The sequence below is a fragment of the Phyllobates terribilis genome, unplaced genomic scaffold (assembly GCF_046119375.1).
Source record: "Phyllobates terribilis strain yellow unplaced genomic scaffold, ASM4611937v1 Scaffold_2__4_contigs__length_985480577, whole genome shotgun sequence".
Lineage (NCBI taxonomy): Eukaryota > Metazoa > Chordata > Amphibia > Anura > Dendrobatidae > Phyllobates > Phyllobates terribilis.
In genome coordinates, this window is record NW_027362762.1 from 933,104,031 (window position 1) to 933,126,440 (window position 22,410).

The following is a 22,410-nucleotide window of genomic DNA, read 5'->3' on the forward strand; positions in this document are numbered from 1 at the left end:
TTGCATGTGCTGTACATCAGTAAATGCTGTGCAAAATTCACACAAAAAAAAAAAAAAAAATTATATATATATATATATATATATATATATATATATATATATATATATATATATATATATATATATATATATATATATATATATATATATATATATATATATATATATATATATATATATATATATATATATATATATATATATATATATATATATATATAATAACATTCAGCATTTATACCCCCCTTTTGTATTACAGCATCAGTATTTTTTTTTCTTCATTTGATTCAAACATCAAAGGAACAGATCCTTCTGACCGCCGACTCCTTAACGTTTGAAAGTCACGTCCAACAAAAAAAAAAACCAAACACTTCCTTTAAAACCAGGATTAAATATTTAAATTTACAAAATGGAAGCTCCACCCATCCTTGTGTTTTTGGGTAAGTGAAGCAGGTGCTGATCTGTCCATTTCAGAGTCAGCTTTTCATGAAGTCACTGCTGTATAGGGGGGCACTGTAGGACACCTGGGAATGAAAAAGGAGACCATTAGGTATCAAAAAAAAAAAAAAAATACATACTATATTAATTTAACCTTTTTTTGCATTTTTTTCTTAAGCTCTCCAAAAAAAGCCATTTTTAATTACTTAACTGACAGTCATATGGGAGGCTTTTATTTCCTCTTTTTTTTAAAAAAAAAAAAAAAGGAAAAGTTGTAGTTTTGAATTCGACATCATTTTACCATACACTGTACTGGAGAAAATAAAATACACTAAGCGATTCCACTGTTTTGTATTTTTTTTTTTGGGGGGGGATTTTTCTAGAGTAATCATTGTACATTAAAATTAACCTGACAATATGATTCATGATGCCAAATATGAATTGTTAATGAAGTGGTGGAGAAAATAAAAAACATAAATTTGCTAGACAATGACAACCATTTTTTTTGAGACCCAATTTATCTTTCCATCAAAGGATAAAAGTTTCAGCGTCAGGACCTTAAATAAAAAAAACAAAAAAAAACACTATTTTTGGCACGTATTAAAGCAGTCTTAACTCCTATACACCAGAATATCTAGCAAACATGTTTCAGACTACAGTCATTGCATAAATATTAGTCTGAATCGTGTTTGCTAGATATTTCGGTGTATAGGAGTTGCGACTGTTGGCACTTGCCAAAAATAATGTGATTTTAATTGAAGATCCCGACTCATCTCCTTTTCTCCATTGTTCTTCTTGCAGCACCTGAAGTCTTGGACCTTCACATGGACGAGCTGACTTCTTTTTCCTACTTTTTTTTTTTTTTTTTTCCATATCAGTGAGGCACTTTGGGTTTTATTTTTTTTGCACGGAGCTGACTGTTTGCCGATTCCATTTTTTGAGGGTAGATAAGTTTTGATTTTTTTTGTGGGGAGAGGGCATGGGAATCATTGCCATTTCTGCTCAGAATTATATTTATCCACCTATTCCACCCGCGACCCCAAAGGAGATGGGGTGCCCACTAGAATTTGTCCAGGCTTGTCAACTTACTCCATTTTGTCCTCAAGTTTATGGATAGTCTGCTTGTCCAGGTAGCGGCAGAACAAGGATAGCAGATTGCTAGGCAAGAAAAGTGGTTCCACCATGGATGACTTTGAGAGATGGGAGAGTTCTTTTGCAACTAGGAACACTGTATCCGTCCTGGAAATAAAGAAACACAATCTTATTAGATTGGAATACCAAAGTGTTTGACCCATCTGGACAACTATTTTCCATATACCCCTCCAATAAAAGCAAAGCCAGTCCACAGTATTTCTGGTATTGCTTGGTCACAATGAGGGCTTCTCGTAAAGCAATTAAGGACAACGTTATCCATATGCTGAGATTGTTCTTCTAAATTGCATTAGAGGGGTTGTCCAGGACCATTGTAGGTTTTCAGGCCCATAGTAAAAAAAACTAAAAATAAATAGGCAGGTAGTTGCTAAAAGGCATCTACCTGCATATACTTCCCGTGGCCGGCTCAGAGTAGTCAACGACTGCTATCGAATCAGCTGCTCTATGTTAAAAAGAGCAGCTCTTCCTCTTCCAGGCTCCTCTGACTAGGCATGACTGCCAATGTCATGCATATTGACCTGCTTGCTTCCCGCAGATTGAAAGCAGAGAGCCAGCAGGTCAATTGGCATGACATCAGGTGTCAAGTCCCATCAACAGAGCGGAAGAGAAGCAGCTGCTCTGTCGATGTGACACCAGAGGAACTACCTGCCTGCTAGTTCTTAGGCCTGTAGTAAATTTTTTATATAGCCCTGACTAACCCCTTTAAGTATCTCCACTTTTAGAAAACCTTTGATGTACGAGAAGTTATGATTTGTTGTGGTTTGGGTGCAAGGACTGCCAATCACTGCTCAGCCGAGTATTTCTGCCCTTCATTTTACGAGATTTTCAGTTGAGCCGGTCTTTAGTCTCGGAAAAATTGTTTTAAGTCTTAAAAACTCGTCAATTTCTTTTAAAGTTATAATGGAAAGACAAAATATTTACCAGATTTCAAAGTCTCCAATGCAGGGCTCCATTGGGGTATCTGATGACAGCAAGCTCTCTCCATGGCTCAGTAACGCATACAGGAGCGAGATCCCAAACTGTACACAACACATACACAATTATAGAAACTTTTTATTTATTTATTTTTTATTTATTTTATTTTTTTTATAAAAAGTCAGCTTTTTTCCGCTACACAAGGTATTGTTACGACTGTCTCCTAATAAAAATTGCAACTACAGAAAGGTTTTAACGTTCCATACACTAGAAATGTAGTGTAGAAACTATATACAAGTCAGGTTGGAAGTGCATCTAGATTTATTATACTTTCAGCCTGATTTACATATGGCTTCTACACTTTCTTTTGACTGGCATATTGGAGCTGAAAAGAAAAAAAAAAAAAAAAAGTTATTGGAGGTGTGACAGGGTCACTGGTGTTCTAGGTGAGGGGAGGCATGTTTCACTATGGCTGCTAGCCTTTGTGAACTGAACCTACAACTTTTCCCCAGCATGTTATATGTTGGGGGAGTAATCACCATTGTGAAGGGAGTGGTTTTGTGTGAATGGCATAGAGATCGGATGGGAAGTGTGTAGCTGAGCAAGGTTAAATGTTCAGTCACTTTTTTTTCCTCTGGTGTGAGCTGGAGAGTGAAGTCTCCAGGCTGTGTGTGGAAGCTAGAGAGCTCCACAAAAGGACTTTTCCTGACCGGCTTGTCATGCCAAGAACGGGCGTAAACCGCTCACTTATGGACTCTGCTACACTTTGTTTTTTTGTTTTGCCGTTACGTCGGAAAGGCAGTGTTTATTTTGCTGAATCTGCAGTGCTTATGCTGCTGCATTAAACCTGCAAAGGAAACTGTCCTGAGCCTACTTCTGGAAGCAGCTGAGTAAGTAGTCTTACCACAGAGGACAAAGTCCTATACAAAAATGCCATTACTTACATATGTACACATAGTGAAATATTCCCTTTAAATCAGGGTTCCCCAACTCCAGTCCTCAAGGCCCACCAACAGGTCATGTTTTCAGGATTTCCTTAGTATTACACAGGTGATAATTGCATCACCTGCACAGGCAATAATTCCATCACCTGTGCAATACTAAGGAAATCCTGAAAACATGACCTGTTGGTGGGCCTTGAGGACTGGAGTTGGGGAACCCTGCTTTAAATGATCATATACTGCACTCATATTTAATTGTGGAGGGGGGGGGGGGAGCAATCCAGTTATCCCTTGGGTTCAACTCCTGACACCTGCCCAGCAAACAGTTGATTTTGCTAGGAGTAGATGTGACAAGCAAATAAGTGAATTACTACATCGTGAGCATTCACACAAATTACATGGGCAGCACATGCCACCAGTGTGGTTCTCTGTTCTGGTCCAAAAAATGGAATCCAATAGTGCAGTCCAAAAGAAATGGTCATGCATTGATACATCAGTTACTAGTTCACATGAAATACTGCTAATGTGTTTGTCATTAAAGGCAGAATTAGTATCATCAAAAGGCAGACTTTACAACTCCTCTAGGGCCATAATAAGATTGGGTCCAGACCAGTTATTCCCATATTATAAATTGAAGAACCAGTGCTGGGATCCACTCTACATGGTTCTTCCAGTATAGACGTTAAACCAAAAACTATGGCAGGAGATGGTGCTGGTTAATAACAAACTTCTCCTGTCCCAGGTGGTTTGGCACAAAAATGGGACCCAAATTTAAACATTCAGCCTCATCGCTATGCCCTGGAATAGTAGTATTCTGAACTATGGGTATAAAGGACTTTTTTCCAGTTTCCCATTGGTCTATATCGAGGACGGTAACTAAACGATTACCTGGTTCTGAAATGCCAGAGTGAGCGGTAAGTCCGGGCTCTCCGGTAAGGTCTTGGTGAGCTCTTGAATTACTCGGATAAGCTCGGTAAATAGAAGCCCATTAATTATAGAGGTAAGTGGTCCATAAAGAACGGAAAGAGACTACGAAGACAAAATTAAAGCGGATGTTTAGGATTAGAACGACATCGCAGCTTGCTTTTACCTCTTTATAAGAGTGTGATTTTGCACCACCATGAAGCAGAGATACCAGACAAGCAATGAACAGGTGTGCTGCTGCATTTTGAAGGAAGCAGACATGTTTTTCTAACCCCGATGAGCATCAATTTATATGAAGAACACGACAGCCACGTGATCACTTACCTTTTCTGTGGTATCATTTTTAATAAGGAATGATAAGTGCTGAACCACCGTCAGTAGGATCTCCACCGCCTGTTCACTGTGCAGAAAGGGAAGGAGCCGAGTTGTTAACTTCTTACCCTTCCCAACTAACAGGAGCTGCAAGAACTCATCTTCAGACTCCCTAAAGAGTAAAAAAAAAAATAGAACAGTCTATTTAAGCCTTAATTTTACCAAATAGCATCACTTCTATTTAGGTCTGAGTTTGCAAAAAAAGACAAGTGCAGGATAGAAGCTGTGCTGATGTATGAACTAATGAAGACAGCAGTGCCCAGGATACACACAGACCTCACATCCAGCATGTATTACCGGGAGGGAAATACGATCGAGTAAAATGTGAAGCCTGGATTAGGATACAATCTATATATCAAGGGGGTTTCAAGATGAACAAAGATGTGAAGATTATAGAAAAACTTAGAGCAAAGTAACCACTAACATGCGTAAGAAATTTTAAAAGGGGTTCATAGCGTTTTAATCTGTTTCATAATGAACGATTTCTGTTAGATCAGGCACACCATAATTTTTTGGGGTTGAGTAATCAGAAAGAGTTGGTGGGTACATATTTCTTTTACATACTTTCTATGGTTCTTGCTGCATTTCTCTTGATTTTTTTGTTTCACAATGTCTACCTCATTTATTCAGTGCTGGTGGTCACACAGACAGTGGATGTATCTATTCCTTCGTATGCTTTTACACAGGTGGCATAGTTATTCCTGCCAACCTACATCCAGCAAGAGGTCGGCACTAGAAGAGGCCTCCAGTCGCCGGCACTAGAAGAGGCCTCCAGTCGCCGGCACTTTACATTTTTAAAAAAGTATTTGTTGTTGTGCAGAGGCTGGCAAAGCACCAGTTCCAAGCATCAGAAAGGCAAGAACTGAAGAGATTATGCCAGTTCTGCATCAGTGCAGATTCACACCCAGGGAAGTGGTTTAGTGAGAGTTTGGAGACTACAGAGTAAAAAGCTCTCCTTACTCTCCCCTCCCATTGCCAGCACCACTCTTTCCTAAAACAAGCATAATTTAATCTCGGATCTTTGTTGTGGGTTGAGGCTGCTGGTGGCAGTGTTAGAGGGCCGGGAAAGTGTACAAATCCTCTAAATTATTGCATTTGATTGGAGCCACAACTTTGAGAAGCCTCGCTTTTGTGAGAAACACTGACAAATCAATTCTACGAGTATAACTTCTCACATACTCCTCACAGCAGCAGGCCCCGATCTTCAGTGCCTCATAGATTTTTTGCACTTTGTAGCTCTGTTTCTGCTGAAATCTCATGTGTTGGTCTTCAGGAATATGAGGCATTTTTCTCTCCATCTCCTCAACCTCCAGCAGCTGCACAAACAGCTGAAAGACAAATAAAAATAGTAACACATACCAGGAAGTAATTTATAGTCACAGGATATCCCAACACTATAGGCAGCAGTTTCTTACGGGAGTTTTCTGCCATGTGCCAAACGCGAGACTCAAATACAATAGTAGTTTAATGTATATTAGGCATCCGGTAATTGCTGCACAACTAAGCAGATTGTAAGGAGAAAAAAAAAAAGCTAAAGTGGTTGATCGGTGAAAAAAAAAGCCATCAGCTAGATCCATAACTCATTGGATCGATAGGGGTCCGACCTCTGGAATTTGTATTTGGCAGAACGGGGTACTTTGATCCCAGTTAGAATGGAGCGACTGTACGCATGTTCGAACGCTGTTTAATTCATTACCTATGGAGCTGTCGATTTCTGCACTCTTTTTCCAGCAGCTCCACAGAGAACAGATTTTTATAATGCAAGAAAAATGTGACACTCACCACTTTGCGTTAAAATATTAGTTTATTGCAGTTCCATGAACAGTGATGGGATACAATTATGGCTGACAGCAGTTTCGCATGCGAGCCACGCTTCCTCTGTGCCTCAGAGGAAGCATGACTCACGCGAAACGACTGTCAGCAATAATTATCTCTGCAATCTCTGTTCATGGAATTGCAATAAAGTAACACTAATGCAATGTGGCGAGTGCCACTTTTCACTTGAATTATTGTTATTACTGGACTTTCATGGTGAGCACCATTGAGGATTGATACTGAAATGCACAGGATGTGACTAGGGGCAGTGCCAGAACTTTGTTTTTTTCTGCATTCTTAAAAGGTCACTGCACGTTTGCCAAACAACTCCGTAAATACCACATAAAATATGAAGAACACAAAATACTTGCCAACCTTTTCAATGTGTTTGAGGACTCTCAAGCGCTGATATCCAAGAGCTTTCATATCCTGTTATAAAGAGGAGAAAAGAATTAAAGCCTACATTTTTAATTGGATTAATATATTTAAAAAAAAAAATAAAAAAAAATTGTTAAATGCTGAAGCTCCAGTTTAAAGTATTGTAAGAGTTTATACATACATCCACCCTTTTCCACTTGAATGGGGATAGGTCCATAAAGAGGCCATCTGTGGTTTATCGGATTTATTATATGTATTTTCTAAATTAGATGGAACTTATCCAATGAGCAAGGCTTATCAATCATTTCTTCTACTGCATACAGTAGAACAATGTAGAAATACATATATTTTAATTTTGGTTTGATTAGGAAACAATGAGAAAAGTAGTTTGAGGTTCTACTTGTTTATTTTTTTGCCTTTAGCATTTCTTTAAGAACTAGTGCTTATAACCAAAGTTGCCAATAACCATCCTATATTATTTCCCATTTAGTAAGTTAATATTTTAAAGGATTTTTTGCAGTATTATAGTTTCTGAAATTCTGTGACCATACAATTTTTTTTTTGGGCATTTTAAACCAAATTTGAAAGATTAAGACTTAATGACAAAAGTACAAAAAAGTATATATATCCAACCGTCTTAGTCAAATGAGCAAGTAATAGCATAAACTTACTTCATCTGGCATGACATAGGAGATGGCATCAATTGCTCTTCTGGGGCTATAACAGGTGGAAACTGCAACTTGTCCCAATGAGCCTTCAATATGTACCACTATGCGAGAAGTCGAGGAAGGGAAAGTAAATTTGTAAGCACAAAAATACACACTTTTTAATGGCATCACCATTGGAGTGTCTTAGTCGTGTCACGGGTGAGGAGGTGGGATTTCCAACCCCTATTGTACAGTTGTCCCCAATTCCAGTCACAGTTTTCCTTATGGTCGCTCTTATGCAAAGCAGGTGGTTCGATCTTTTCAGGGTACTTCATTCAGCCAGATCATCCCTCGAACCATGGACAACACAACGAAGCAAAGCTCCAAGACATCTTATGTGGTCAAAAGCTAGAACACAACCTAAAAACTAATTGCACATCACACCAAGCCCTTTAGAGTTCACAAACAGGTCTAGATATTTCCCAAACTCATGTGAAATACACACCAGATTCATAGGTTTCAGCTTTCTGAATGTAAGGAGTGACCAGTTTGGGTGGCTCTTTCTTCTTGCGTTCTCCTAGAAGTTCCTCCTCCGCCAGTCGTCTCTCCAGCTTCTCATAATAGGTCTGATATATTAAAGAAAGGTTATTTAAAAGTTGTATGGAAATATAGAAAATAGGCACTAGATCTGAAAATCCATACCTGGTAGTAGTAGTCATCCAGGTGAGGGTTTTCACTTTGCAGTTGGATCATCTGCAGCTTTATGACCCATTCCTTTTCTTTCTGAGACATGAGGCTTGCATATGGATCGGGACTGACCCACTGCTTGCGGGATGCACTAGGTGAGACACAAAAAATAAATCTATTAAAAGAGTAAAATAGGAAGTTGCACCTACTTGTTGGCCAAGAATAAAAGTTTTTCAAGCAACTATTCAACAACTCAGTTGTGCATATGACAGCAAATTTGTACGAAGGGTGCAAGGCTCACATGCAAACTTGCAGTCAGTGTTATTTAATTTTCTTTGAACATTGAGACGAGTATTTTACATCACATTTGTTTAAGACAAAGTTACTCCACGCAAATCCACCCTAGAGCATGAAACCTTAGAAAGTAAAAAAAAAAAAAAAAACAAAACAATTTTGTCCTTTAGCCAACATTCTGTAGTTTTGGATGAGCTCCAGGCAAAGTTGGGCAAGACGGGCAATAGCTAAACAGTTTCCGCCTACGGGAGGGGGGGGTCATTTAGACATCAGGTTTTTTTTTTTCACGGATAGATCTCATACCAATTAGAGTCTATGGGTTTGTTGATATGTCTGTATGTGTGTGGACCAAGTGGTCCTCAAAAAAAACCAAACTAAAAAACACTCAAATATCATTCATGTGCTGTCAGTTTTTCCATTGACCGATAGGAGAAGTTTAAGAAAAACAAATTTTCCATGCAAAAAAACAAAACAAAAAAAAACAGATGAAATGCAGATTGTGAAAACAGCCGATAAAAATCTGCTAAACAAAAAAGCTATTTTTTGCATACAAGAAAATCACTGTCTGAATGGGCTCTAGAGGGATAGACTGGTGAAAATTGGAGTCAAGCTTGTCTGCATGGGTCCTCACATCACATATACTTTTCATATAGCACTTCCCACGAAGGACAATATCTGCAAGGAGTTTGTATGTTTTCCCCATGTTTGTGGGGGTTTCCTCCGACATTCTAAAAGATATACCGATAGGGAATTTAGATTGTGAGCCCCAATGGGGACAGTGATTATGTCTGTAGAGTGCTGTTGAGATAATGGCTCTGTACAAGTAAAATAAAAACCAACCAAATACATACCTTTCAGAGGACAAAACGCTTTTTAGTTTTATTATGTGGCTCAGACCATAAGAGGTTGTGCACACTAAACATGCTAAAGCCTTAATGAGCTTAGGAGTTTATGTGCATGCTCTTATGGTCAAACACATAGAAGATGTACTGGTAGAATACTCTGTACCTCTGTGGACGTTGTCTCTGACTAAGTATGCGGCGGTGTTGAGGATGGAGCTGCGTTACATGTCCTGGGACTCTGCGTAGTAAAAAGAATACATATGCTTATAAGGATTGTACAAAGTCTGACATGTAATTGGTAATTGCTTACTGATGGCTGGGAATGTAAATTTTAGAACAAGTAACAAGTTCTCTTTAAAGGGACTGTTCAAACCAAGTACTGGCGCTCGGTGCAACATGGTGTGGACAAACATTTAAGTGCACCTTCCCACCGACTTGATTTCTCTGTCACCAGCCCCACCACCCCCTACTCAGAGCTCTGCCTGTTACCCTAGGTGAGGGGAAAACCAAGTGTACAACGATGGGAAAAGGAAGGGGGGGGGCCCCAACAACTAGAGAAAGGGAGAGTGGAGACCCCTAGGCAGATCTTACAACACCCTGACTGACCTACCTTCCCTAAATAGGTTCTGCACCTATCGCTGAGCAGAATACCTAATCCCCAACTGTCTGTAGAGCTAAGCCCCAGGTAAAGAGGGGAAGGGGTGAGCACCAGTCAGCCCCCACTGCAACTAAAGACATACAAGGAAAACAGACAAGGGGATACACTTAGCTTGAGAAGACAACAATCCACCAAGAAACTTCTGCTAGTACTCCTGGCCTGAGCAGGGGAAAATAGTTCCATCACCGGCGACTCTCTGGAGACACAGTTTTTATATATCAAGCAAGGGTGTGTCAATTAGCAGCAGAAGGTGGAGATCACTGCTGGGTCCTAGCAAAAGAAGGATACCACTACACTCCAAAGATGAAAGTATCAAGAAGGTGTCTGCAAAGCCAAGCGCAGAGACAGTGGCGTACCGCCAATGGCGGCAGACCACGCCACTGCTATGGGGCCCGTGACCGTGGGGGGCCCGTGAGCTGAGGGGCCCCAAGCAGTGGGGGGACGAGTTGTATAAGTGAGTATTGGTGGATAGTGGTGGGGGGAGGTAGATTGCGGCGGAGCGGAGCACACATGTGCCCGCTGCTAAAGAGGCATGAATATTCCCTCTTCTCCACTCCCATGGGCGTGGAGAAGAGGGAATATTCATTCTCTTTAGTAGTGAGAACGGAGGAGCGCTGAGTCGCAGCTCCTGCTGACAGTGCCCGCTACTAAAGAGAATGCATATTCACGCTTCTCCACGCCCATAGTCCTGGCATGCAGAGGAGTGAATATGCCGGCAGCTGCAGCTCACCTCGGGATCCGAGAATGCGCATTGCTCAGATGCCGACATGAGCTGCGGCAGACAGGACACAGCGCTGGAGGAGAGGTGAGGAAGGAAGGCGAGTATTAGGGTTTATTCTTTTTGTGTGCGCAGTGATTGGGGGGGGGGGGATTGAGGGGTGCCACACGTACCAGCATTGGGGGATTGAGGGGTGCCACACGTACCAGCATTGGGGGATTCAGGGGTACCATACGTACCAGGATTGGGGGATTTACTATTAGCTGCTGCATTTCCCACCCTAGGCTTACACTCGAGTCAATACGTTTTTCCAGTTTTTTTTGTAGTAAAATTAGAGGCCTCGGCTTATACTCGGGTCGGCTTATTTAAAATATACGGTATTTTAAAAATCAGTGAGTACGTGGTGCCCATAATACTGCAGGACTGTGGGGTGCATTATACTATATGGGGGCTGCATTTTACCCTATGGGGTGTGTAATATACTGTATGGAGGACTGTGGGGAGTGAATTATATTCTATGGAGGACCATGGGAAGTTCATTATACTATATGGAGGATTATGGGGGGCGCATTATACTATATGGAGGATTATCAGTGGCGTATTATACTATATGGAAGGCTATGTGGGGCCATTATAATATTTTGAGGGCTATGTGGGGGGCCATTATACTGTTTGGAGGGCTAGTGCAGGCCATTATACTGTATGTAAGCCCATTATATAGTGTATGGAGGGCTCTGTGGGGGTCACAGTTGGGGGATCATACGGTGTTGGTGTCACCATACTTTGCCTTGGGAGTTGAAGTGGGGTACTGTAGGGTCATTATACTGTGCATGTGGAGGAATACACCATGGGGGTATCATACTGTGTTTGGGGGGCACTTTTGTTGGCATCATACTTTATGGGGAAATGAAAGAGGGATCTAGGACTTTAGCAGGAGGAAAATTACTATGTAAAGGCTGGAAAGTTGTGAGATCTGCTCTTCTGTGACAGACAAATATTTATTCATTTGGGGGTGGGCAGGCCCCCAATTAGAGCTTCTGCTATGGGGCCCCATGATTTCTATGTACGCCCCTGCGCAGAGACCTTCTACAGCTGGATCCAGAATGACTGTCAAACCTGATACACCAGTGACACTGCCTTTATATAGCCAGAAAGATAGAATACAAGTAGGTGGGAACGTGCACTTAGATATCTGGCCACACCTTGGTGCACAAAGTGCCAGTACTTGGTTTGAACAGTCATCCTGTGCTGACAGCCTGTTTAATTCAGTTTTTTTCTTCTGTTGGCGATAAGTTTCTCCCAGTCAGCTTACAAGCAGGAGGCAGGTCAGTCAGGCGGAAGTGAGATTTAATAGAAATTTACTTGAGATTTTGCACACAGGTTAACTTATTACAATATTAGCTACAGAAAACTGACTAATACTGCCCATCTACCCATAATGTAAGAGTAGCTATTTCCATTTAAAAATCAGAAATACAAATGCAGTCTTTAAACCTATACTTACTTAAACCTCTGCAAAGTGTTACCCATTGGGCTAAAGAAAGGCGAGATGCTAGGATTGGGAGACATAGGACCAAAGTGCATCCTGACCATCTTTGGAGTCATAGGTCTTGCAGGGGTGCTGATGTTAGGGGACATAGGTCTGAAGGGAGTTGGGGACATGAAACCTGGAGACTTAAGGAAAAAAAAAAAATATATATACACATAAAATAAAAGTGGTCTCAAGTATCACAATACTATGGCCTGATGCTAATCAAGGAATGGTCTACAAGATTACCCATGTTAAGTTGTGAAAAAAAATTAAAAAAAAAAGTTACCTGATTTGCAGTAAAGTGTGGTGGAGGTCTCCTTGGCGGTGTAAATGGGAAAGGAGGACGCATAGTGCGAGGCATCAGTGGAGATTGCTTAATAAAAGAAAAACTACATGTTGACTTTAAATACATAAGTCAATGTGTACTGAAGTCAATGTCAGCAATGCTAGAATCCTCCTCCACTTTAAATCAATATAAGTACACCCCAAACTGTAGTCTCAAATTAACAAAATCAGATGTTATTCGCCTCTCCCTCGATCTAGCACTGGCACTCCACCACCGTTCCAGTCTGTTTTGACTGCAGCAGTGTAGTCACGCCGACCGGTCACATCACCGCTGCAACCAATCACTGAGCTCAGCGGCTCCGCTGATTCAGACAGAACTAAATACAGAGCCGAATAATTGGCTGCAGCATTGATGTGAGCTGTCAACAGGACATCACTGCTGCAGTGAAAACACAGATGAGAACAGCGGCAGAGAGGCGGCGTTGGATCTGAAAGGGCGAGTACCAACAGATTTTCTTATTTTACATGACTGCAGTTTGGGTTCCACTTTAAGTGGAAATCCCCTTGAAAAGGAAGGTTAAACAGATGCATTTTGATTGTAAGCAATATGACAGGATATGATTGCAGATGACCATGTGGACACCGTACAATACATCATGTCCAATGGAATGTGATAATTGGCAGAATAGTTACTGACACATGGAAATTTCACATGAGAGGCACCAGTCACTCCAATAACCAAAAATGGATGTGTGGTGCATGGCTTTGGGTCTGGTATTCTTTGAAGAACATGGGAACCTTTTCCAGCATCTCCTATAATGGTTAAATGAATCATCCTTCCATTATCCCATACAAACCACACAAGGGAAACAGTTCTGTTTTTCGGGATCCGCCATGTCTTATTGAGAAGCATCTTCATGGTGGTTTACCTGCCTAATGAAGCGCTGTCTATACGGTTTGGGGGACATTCTACCCATTTCCGGACCCCTGAGTCTCTGTGTACACATATATCCTCTTTGCATGGGAGAACTTAAGAATTCCAGGTTGTTGGGAGGGATGTAGGGCGCTTTATCCATAACTCGCAAAATTGCTTTATCCTATAAAAGGCAAGGTTAAAACATGTGGACAAATCGTTAAAGGGTTATTCCAACCTTGTTTTGGAATATCCTAGAGGTGAGGCATCTTTCTTAAAAAAAAAAAATAGCTGTGCACCTCAATTGGCAGCCCTCTTCAATTATTTGTATGGGAGTTCCAAAGATTGCCGAGCACAAAAGTGTAGAACATTTTGGAACACTCATAAGAGTGAATGGAGACATGAGCAACTACCTGACCCATTCTCAATGGACTCCAAATCCATGAACATAGGTCAATATCCCAAGACATACCTCCAGTATCTGGCCAGCTATTGCAGCTGTTCCTTTCGGAGAGCCTACCCACAGTCCCGAATCCATGCCACTCTGCAAAGAAAACAAGTCTCAGCCGAAGAGACCTATGGAGGAGAATCCATGTGGGGTGAAAGTGGTGGGGTCTGTATGGGCCTTACCAGATTGTAACTTGAATCAAAATCCCCCCAGCTGGTTCCAATTCCACTGTCAACAACAGCGCTGTCAACACTCTGCAAAAGAAGATTGTTGTTACGCCTGGTAGTTAGAGGTTTACCCCCAAACATTTGAGATTCTAAAATAAAGTAGTAAAGTTTCCATCACACTTAAATATGTAGCCTCTTACAATGTATGCAGGGCAAAGTTTTAGGAGGTGGTAAACCGGACATTTGTCCCTCTTCCACCCAGAGGATGAACCTAAGGAGTGCGCACACACACACAGTCAAGGGTAACCGTGAACAATGACAGCACAATTAGAACACAGTAATACAATTAGGCAAAGTTCACACACGTTTTTTCCTGCGGCAAATCTGCTGCCAACTTTTCTCTGGCAGGAAAACAGCTGCGTTAAAGACACAGGTTTTGGTGCGTTTTTTGCTGCAAAAACACTGAAAGAAGTGACATGCTCCATTTCCCAAAAACACAACCAAGTCACAAAATAAGCATAAAAACAAAACAAAAAAAAAAAAAAAAACGTGTGAACAGAGAATACTGGTTTCTCAGACTTTGCTGGTACTGCAAAACACAGCTGAAAATTCCCATAAAAGTCTGCAGCAAAATACACTGCAAAACCCAACGTGTATGAACATAGTCTTCAACAGGAGAATATATCTATATATATTACACACAGTTATTTATGTTTAAAGTGGAGACTTATCGCTAGTCTTTTCTAGTCCTAAAGCCCCAACCTAAAAAGGCGTAACTCACTACTGGGCCAGTCACTGTTGTCTTTCCTCTATATGGGTCAAATCATCACACAGGCCCTAAATGGGGTCAATGATGCTATCCGCTTGGCTGCAAGTCCCAGATAGGAGAGTTACATGGTATACAGTGTTCTCATCACACTGACCACCTTCGTTCCCTGAAGCACGGCCCCAGTCCCCACTCAGCTCACACAAACGTCCTTTTTCCATGGCTGGGTCTCCCTCGTAGCCCTGGCTCGGCTCACTTGACTCCGATCTGGTTGCTAGTCTCTGGCCTTGGCTCAGATTTCCTGATCTTGTGTCTTGACTTGCATCTGACTACTCGGGGTGGCCCTTTACTCACATCTGGCCTCTCATAACAACGGCTATAAGCCAGGTTGCTGTACCGCACGTCCATCCTGCTAAGGTTTGGGCACCAACTCCTCCCTTTCACTGCCTGCCTGGAGATGGTGTGTCTAGTTTGACGATCGGGATAGTGAGAGTTAATGATTGGGACTAGCCCAGAGTGGGAGGGGATAAGTTGAAGGGAAAGTGACAATTTCCTTTTACAAATTCAGCTAAGGCCTGGAGTGCATAGAAAGAGGATCCAAGGTCCATTATGAGCAGCTTTTTATAGTTACTAACCACACCTGTCACCTGACCCGGTGTCTCCTAATTTGTGTTCCTCATGGGACATTCTCCGCTCTTCAGGTTTTTACTATTATGACTCTTGCTGCTTTTTTTATCCTTATCTGGTTAGCAGATGGCGGTTTACTTTCAGATACTTTGCATAAATATGGGTATTGCCATCGTCAAGATTCTATCCCAATATGTAGTAGGTGTAATAACATTAGAAAAGGTCTCCAATTAGAAGTTTAGTATAGTTCTTCTGATTCACTATGTCGCTTACCCCATGAAGGACATTGCAGTAGTGGTGGTAACCATGGATACCCAAGCTGCTGCCCCATAAAGGGTAAGCAACATAGCAAGTTGTAATTGAAGGCATCTACTATATAATCGGCTTATCCAGTCTGTCCGTCTAGGAAATCCCGCGTCGCTGATTGGCCGCGGCCGGGACCAATCAGCGACGCGGGATTTCAGAACAAGATTGCGGCCATTAGCGGCTCATATGCCGCACAGAGGTCAGCGGCGATGCAGCCGGGAGATGACCAGCGGAAGTACTCGCAGCGGAAGTACCCGCACAGGCAGCGCCACTCCCCGGTTCTCACTAACACGGTTCGCTGATTTGGCCGCCGGCCGCGACCAATCAGCGATATTGGTGCCAAATTTAAACACCGCTCTCCAGCCAATTGGCGCCGGATTTAAAATAGGTATGCCACCGTCGGGAGATAGCAGGGCTGACTCTGCCCATGTGGTCATGTGACTCACCAAGAAAATCCTGTGTATTCATTGCATTATTCTTAAATCTTCGTAGCAGCATCTGCTACTAAAGTGAATGCAGATTTGTGCCTCTCCTTGCACTTAGTCCCGGTGTGGAGAGGAGCGAATCTACAGACAGCAGCAACTCAGGGCAGTATCTGAGATCGTGCTGTGCCTCACATCCTGCGAGGAGCTGCTGAAAACAGGACAGACAGCGCTGGAGCAGAGGTAAGGAAAGAAGCTGAGTATTAGTGTTTATTTATTTATTTTTTTTTTTAACTGTGCTGTGGGGATGGGGGAATGAGGAGGTCATACAAAACCAGGATGAGGAGTCCATACAAGCCAGGATGAGGAAGCCGTACAAGCCAAGATAAGGGGGCCATACAAGCCAGGATTAGGGGAATGACGGAGCCTTACAAACCACAATTAGGGGATGAGGGAGCCATACATACCAAGATCTGGAAATTTAACAGTAGCTGCTGCATTTCCCACCCTAGGCTTATACTCAAGGCAATACATTTTCCCAGTTTTTTGTTGTAAAATTAGGGGTCTCTGCTTATACTCGGGTCACCGCGCACAGGCAGCACGTGACCCCCGGCTGCAGCTGGCTCTGGCTTCCGCTTATGTCACGACTATTTGCGGCTGCAGCCAAGGGGTCTCCTGTTTCGCGTTCCACGGTGAGAGATGGGCTGTGGGCGGGGTTATCCCCCATCGCGCCACACCCGGCATCCACCGCACGCACATTCATTGACAGAGCGCGTGGTGGATGCTGGGTGTGACATGAATTACGTGCTGGCTGTGTGTGGTCAGCGATCTTGTCACAAGCAGTATTGACAACATGATGTAATTACAAAATTCATTAGAGGCCCTGGAGGGATACATTGGGGGGGTTAATTTAAAGTAGTGCACAACTCATTTAAAACACTGCTTCGCTGATTAGTAACGCCCGGTCAGCCGCATACATATTCTAGAATACCCGATGCGTTCGAATAGGGCCACCATCTAGTTTACGAATATTAGAGCTACTACATATTGGGATAGGATCTTTTAGATGGAATAGCCCTGCACTATTGTGTGTCTTCACTCCTTCATCCTGGATTAGCTGAAGAACATTTGGTCAGATCCAATTGTCTGACTAGCAGCAAGCCCAACAATGAAGAACTGTGCGTTACATTAGTGTCGAACAGTCCCCTCATTCTCCCGCTTCGCCCTGGTTTATGGTGGGATAATACAGGCCTTTGTTTTGTTTGAAGCATTATGTGAACAGTTATTTGAATATGTGGCTATTTTATAAAGGGCACCATTAGTAGGCAGTAATATATTTTATATGAGCAACTTTCTCAAAGGTGGAGACAAACAGAAAAAAAATAGTGTGCGCTTCTTTGATGACCAGCAAGGTTGCCAACTTTACTTTTTCTGGACAGTTTATCAAAACAGTCACAAGTGTTAGGCAGTATACATGGTAAGCCAAAATCAGAGACTACCAAAAAATACTGAATTCTTTAGAAGCCAAACTCACTAGACTTCTTAGATTTTTATTTATTTGTTTAAATTATGAGCTAGGGTCTAGGTTGTCTTAGGCTATGTGCCCACGATGCGTTTTTTTCAAGCGTTTACGCTGTGGAATTTCCGCAGCGTAAACGCTTGGTAAACCTTCCCCCCATGGTCTCCAATGCAATTCTGCACTTTCAATGCCCATGCTGCGGAAATTTTCCACAGCGTTTATGCTGCGCTCAAAAATCCGCAGCATGTCCATTAATTTTGCGGAAGCACGGCATTTTCGCCGCCATTGACTTGCATTAGAATGCGCCAATTCAGCAAGACTGCATCTGTACTTGCGTAAGTGGCGCGTTCTAATGTGCGGATGGTACCCAGGTGTAGAGGAGAGGAGAGTCTCCTCCACACCCAGGTACCATAAAAAAAAAAAAATAAAAAAAAAAAAATAAAAGATTATATTCACCTTCCGACGGCCCCCGGACTCCTTCTCTTCGCTTCCCGACAGATCGCGCAGCACTGAAGGACCTGTGCTGACGTCACAGTCATGTGACGGCAGATCTTTTCAGTACCGCGATCTGACGGCAGCCAGCACAGGAGCTCAGCAAGTCTCGGAGGGGCCATCGGAAGGCAAGTATTAGTTTATTTTTTTATTTTTAACCACTTTCTCGGGTCCCACTATATAAATCCATGCCGTTTGCATGGATTTATATAGTGTGACCTAGTTGTCACAAGCACTTTCCAAGTGATGCTAATAGATTGGAAAGCGCTTGTCAATCCGCATGTGGAAATGCAAGTGAAGCACGCTTCACATCCGCATGTCCCTGGCAGGAAAACGCATGTACAATCTGCATGTACAATCCGCATGCGTTTTTTCTAGCAGGGAGATGCAGAAACACTAAGGAAAAAATCCTGGGCATTTCTGCATCGTGGGCACATAGCCTTAGACTTTCCTTGAACATTACCTCCAAAGTTGGCTGCCCATGAAAAGCCTTCATCACTGCCGGATCTCCCAAGTCAGAGTTTCTTGAGTAGTCAGGACCCTCCATTTCCTCAGATAGGGTGATTTCTTTCATAGACTCCACCACAGTGTTCACATCTTGAGTGTTCTCCTCAGGCTGTATTTCTCTTTTATAATCTACATCTTTTACCATTTCAGGTTGTTGGTCTGAAGGATTCTCTTCCTTAGGATTTTCCTCTTCAGATTCATGATCTTTAAAAAAATATATATAATATAATAATTGTAAGTATTTATACATTTTTAAGACTGATGTTTCACCCATCTGAAGTGGGCTGCAAGAAGATGTGTTTAATTTATTAAAAGGCACCATTAATGGTTCAGTTCTGACAATAGTTTGTATAGGGGTGTCCAGACTTTCATGTTTACCATCTATAACAAATGTTCAGAAAAAGAAGGGTCGGGCATGTTACATTTCCACATGCTCAATCTTTTTATCAAACAAGATTAGCTGCTGCAAGAGTTGCCTGCCAGCTACTTAATCCGTTTTACTTTTGAGAAGACATGCAAGCTTGACAATAAGAGCTGTTGGCCAAGCGAATGTTTCGCTGACAGCCATCTAGGGTGCATCTCCACTTGTAGGTCAGGAACCGTCCCGTAGATTGGCAATTTTAACAATGCCATAATCCGAATGAGAGACAAGTTTGGCAACACAGTCTCAACCAGGGTGATGGGGCCATAATGGACACCTGGTCATCCTGTTTGACGCTCTTGAATTATAATATGCCCAAAGCACCGTTAAACCATATTGACAACTGTATAAAGCATGTAGTGAAAAAAAAATAAAATAAAATGTAGGTATCCACCACTCCCAAACAAACAAGATGCAAAGCTCTGCACCAGTGACATTTCATTTGTATGTAAAAGCAGAATGCAGAATAAAGTCCTACCTAATCCAAAAGTCACCTCGTTGTACAAGTCTATTTCTTCATCTTCTTCAGCCATTTCTTCTAGCAAGGAACCTTCTTCAGCCAGATAAAAATCCTCTGGCAGCTACAGAGAGGAAAGACCTTGTTGTGGATAAAGGTAAAGTTCTACGATAACCAAGATGAAATTCGTCACCAGTGTCACAATCCTGTATCATCCAGCAGGTGAGGAGGACTATCTACTGCCATCACAGTGAAGCCATAGGAGCCCCTTCAATGTTGGTCAGAGGTGGAACCTTGTTTCTGCGCTTAATACTGAACCTATAACAGGACCCATGTGGTAATTGGGCCACCTCAAGCACCGATCAGTATACCCAGGGTTGGACTGGCCCACCAGAGAACTGGAGAATCCTCTGGTGGGCCTTGGCTTCTCCTTCAGGAGAGTGCATAGTGCAAACCTTGCAGCTGCTATGGGGCTCTTGAGCGGGGGAGAAAGGTGGGCCCTCAGAATCAAATCCTCTGGTGGATCCAATGTTCTTCAGCCTGACACAGAGTACACCCCCAGCTTAGAATCTTAAGTAGATGGTCATATTACGTTTCTGTACAGGCATTTAATATAGATCAGTTCACATCAAGTTGAAACAATTCTTGTGAGATCAGATCCCAATTTTTGGAGTTCAATAGAAGAGGATAATATGGCTTAGGCTTTAAGGAAATTGACACCTTTGGGGCTTTTTTTTTTATTTATTTATTTATTTTTTTAAAAAAACTTATACTTGATGGTTTTAAGTTATATTTGATAATTTGCCCATTTGTCATTGATCACAGTTTATGCCCACATGTCAAATCATTGCTTGCTAGCAGGAGTGTGCCAACAATGTAAGCCATACGAGAAGGGGGAAACAAATGTTCTCACGTAAGTGTATTTGAACGTCCCTGATTGAGTTGCCATATAGTTATTTGCTGCTCATTACAGGCCAATGTATCTGCCCATGTAATGGGACCCTACAATTTGTTAGGCTGCTATATGAATGAAAATTGAAAAATAAATAAATATATTTTTGTAAGTGTTTTTTTTTTACAGTGTTTGTCATAGAAATCACTTACAAGCTGTTCCGAGTCGAGATCCATGGTTAACTAGCGTCAGTACAACGTGATCTGTTCAAGTTATATACCTGTTGGGGGAAAAAAAATAATTATAAAAAAAAGTTGCTGCTCTTTGGACAAAGACTATTTGCAAATGTGAACAGAGCATGCCAGGTAAGAGCAAAAAATAATAAAACCCAAAAAAACAGTAAATATATAAACTTCCAATTTTACCAGTAGGCCGTTATACAATTTCTCTTAGTGTTCTCACAAAAAACACAACTATAGGAAATGTCATTATCAATACATTTAATTAGCAATTAAGTTGTTTTGTCTAGAATTAAAATTGCCACCACCTAGTGACCTTCAAGCTGCTGATATTACAGTCTACCCTATCTGATCAAATATTGGAGATAAGAGGAGTGCCGATTAGTGTTGAGCGATACCTTCCGATATCGGGAAATATCGGATTGGATCGATACCCAAAAAATATCGGATATCGCCGATTCCGATACTTCTGGGGTGGCTGACGGCTGGTGTTTCTAGCCTGGGAGTGGGCCAAGATTCATAGCACCCTTCCTGGGCTATTAATATCAGCCCCCAGCTGTCTGCCTAGCCATTGCTAGTTATTAAAATAGGGGGGACCCCACGTCATTTTTTTGGGGGGGTCCCCCATTTTAATAGCTAGTAAAGGCTATGTATTCAGCTGGGGGCTGATATTAGTAGTCTGGGAAGCTCCGTGTGTATTACCCCCTTCCCAGGCTTCAAACATCTGCCCCATCTGTCTGCTTAACCTCCGCTAGAGACTAAAATTACGGGGAACCCCACGTCAATTTTTTAATAAATCCTTTATTTTAACACTAAATGACAAGTACAGTAATCAACACTGTCACTGTACTTCTTATATATGTGACTGACATGTTTCTATCTATCTAATCTATGTGTGATTCTCTATTCCTTTCTGTTCTAAATTGTCGGGTACCGATGCGGAATTGCCGGCCGGCTTTTTTAAAGAGACGGTGCATGAAAACACTATTATGTTTTTTTAATAAATCCTTTAACACTAAATGACAAGTACAGTAAGCAGAGCGCTGCCATCCAGCTGGTCATCCTTCTGAGACACTGCAGAGTGCAGGCATTATGGGAACTTCCAATTCCGGTATTCGATATTCTAAAAGTATCGGAACTCAGATACTGAAATATCGGGTATCGACCGATATTCGCGGTATCAGAATGCTCAACACTAGTGCCAAGAAGAGACCGCTTACACCGCTGTCCACCAGGTTTTTCTGAATGACAATACATAATATAGGAATCTCCACAACAGAGGAGCTTTTACAGCACATGCTCACAGGCACCTGTACCAACATCACTTAAGGGCAAGGCTGATATCTGCTTTTCCTGCATGTCGGGTATTCTTCTTACCATGCGCACTGACAGTGGGCTCTTCACTTCTGATCAGAGCCGTTGAGCGCACTGTCACTGTGCATATCGCACAAAATCCCACTAAGCGCACATTGGAATTGACAAGTGATGCAAGCTCAAAGAACTCCCTCATACACTCCATTTTAGAAGAGAGATTGGATTACTACATTAAATAGACATTTAGAATTAAAAAAAAAATTAAAATGATCCAGCAGGTCATAAATTGAAATTTGGAAACCGATCTTGGTCCACATAAAGTC

General features: G+C 41.9%; 1 protein-coding gene across 1 annotated transcript; it reads right to left on the reverse strand.

Moving 5' to 3' along the window:
* Window positions 1–249: 249 nt before the first annotated feature.
* On the reverse strand, window positions 250–20,814 carry PATL2 (PAT1 homolog 2). Its single transcript, XM_073670830.1, has 19 exons — window positions 20,747–20,814; window positions 19,664–19,766; window positions 18,721–18,968; window positions 14,141–14,212; window positions 13,983–14,054; window positions 13,527–13,694; window positions 12,599–12,685; window positions 12,286–12,455; window positions 9,572–9,643; window positions 8,285–8,420; window positions 8,088–8,208; window positions 7,607–7,704; window positions 6,933–6,986; window positions 5,922–6,070; window positions 4,695–4,854; window positions 4,335–4,475; window positions 2,512–2,609; window positions 1,528–1,677; window positions 250–524 (listed from the first exon to the last, which is right to left on the reverse strand). The coding sequence occupies exons 1-19, from the start codon at window positions 20,768–20,770 to the stop codon at window positions 485–487; spliced, it is 2,163 nt and encodes a 720-aa protein (XP_073526931.1). The 5' UTR covers window positions 20,771–20,814; the 3' UTR covers window positions 250–484.
* Window positions 20,815–22,410: the final 1,596 nt, after the last annotated feature.

What these genes read in the sequence shown, in the direction of transcription:
- PATL2 (XM_073670830.1), bottom strand. Translation starts at nt 20,770, where the DNA reads ATGGATCTCGACTCGGAACAGCTT. An exon ending in CGAGGTGACTTTTGGATTAG is followed by an intron (nt 18,969 to 19,663) that starts GTAGGACTTTAT and finishes ATTTTTTTAAAG; the next exon opens with ATCATGAATCTGAAGAGGAA. An exon ending in ATGGGCAGCCAACTTTGGAG is followed by an intron (nt 14,213 to 18,720) that starts GTAATGTTCAAG and finishes CTTCTTTTGCAG; the next exon opens with AGTGTTGACAGCGCTGTTGT.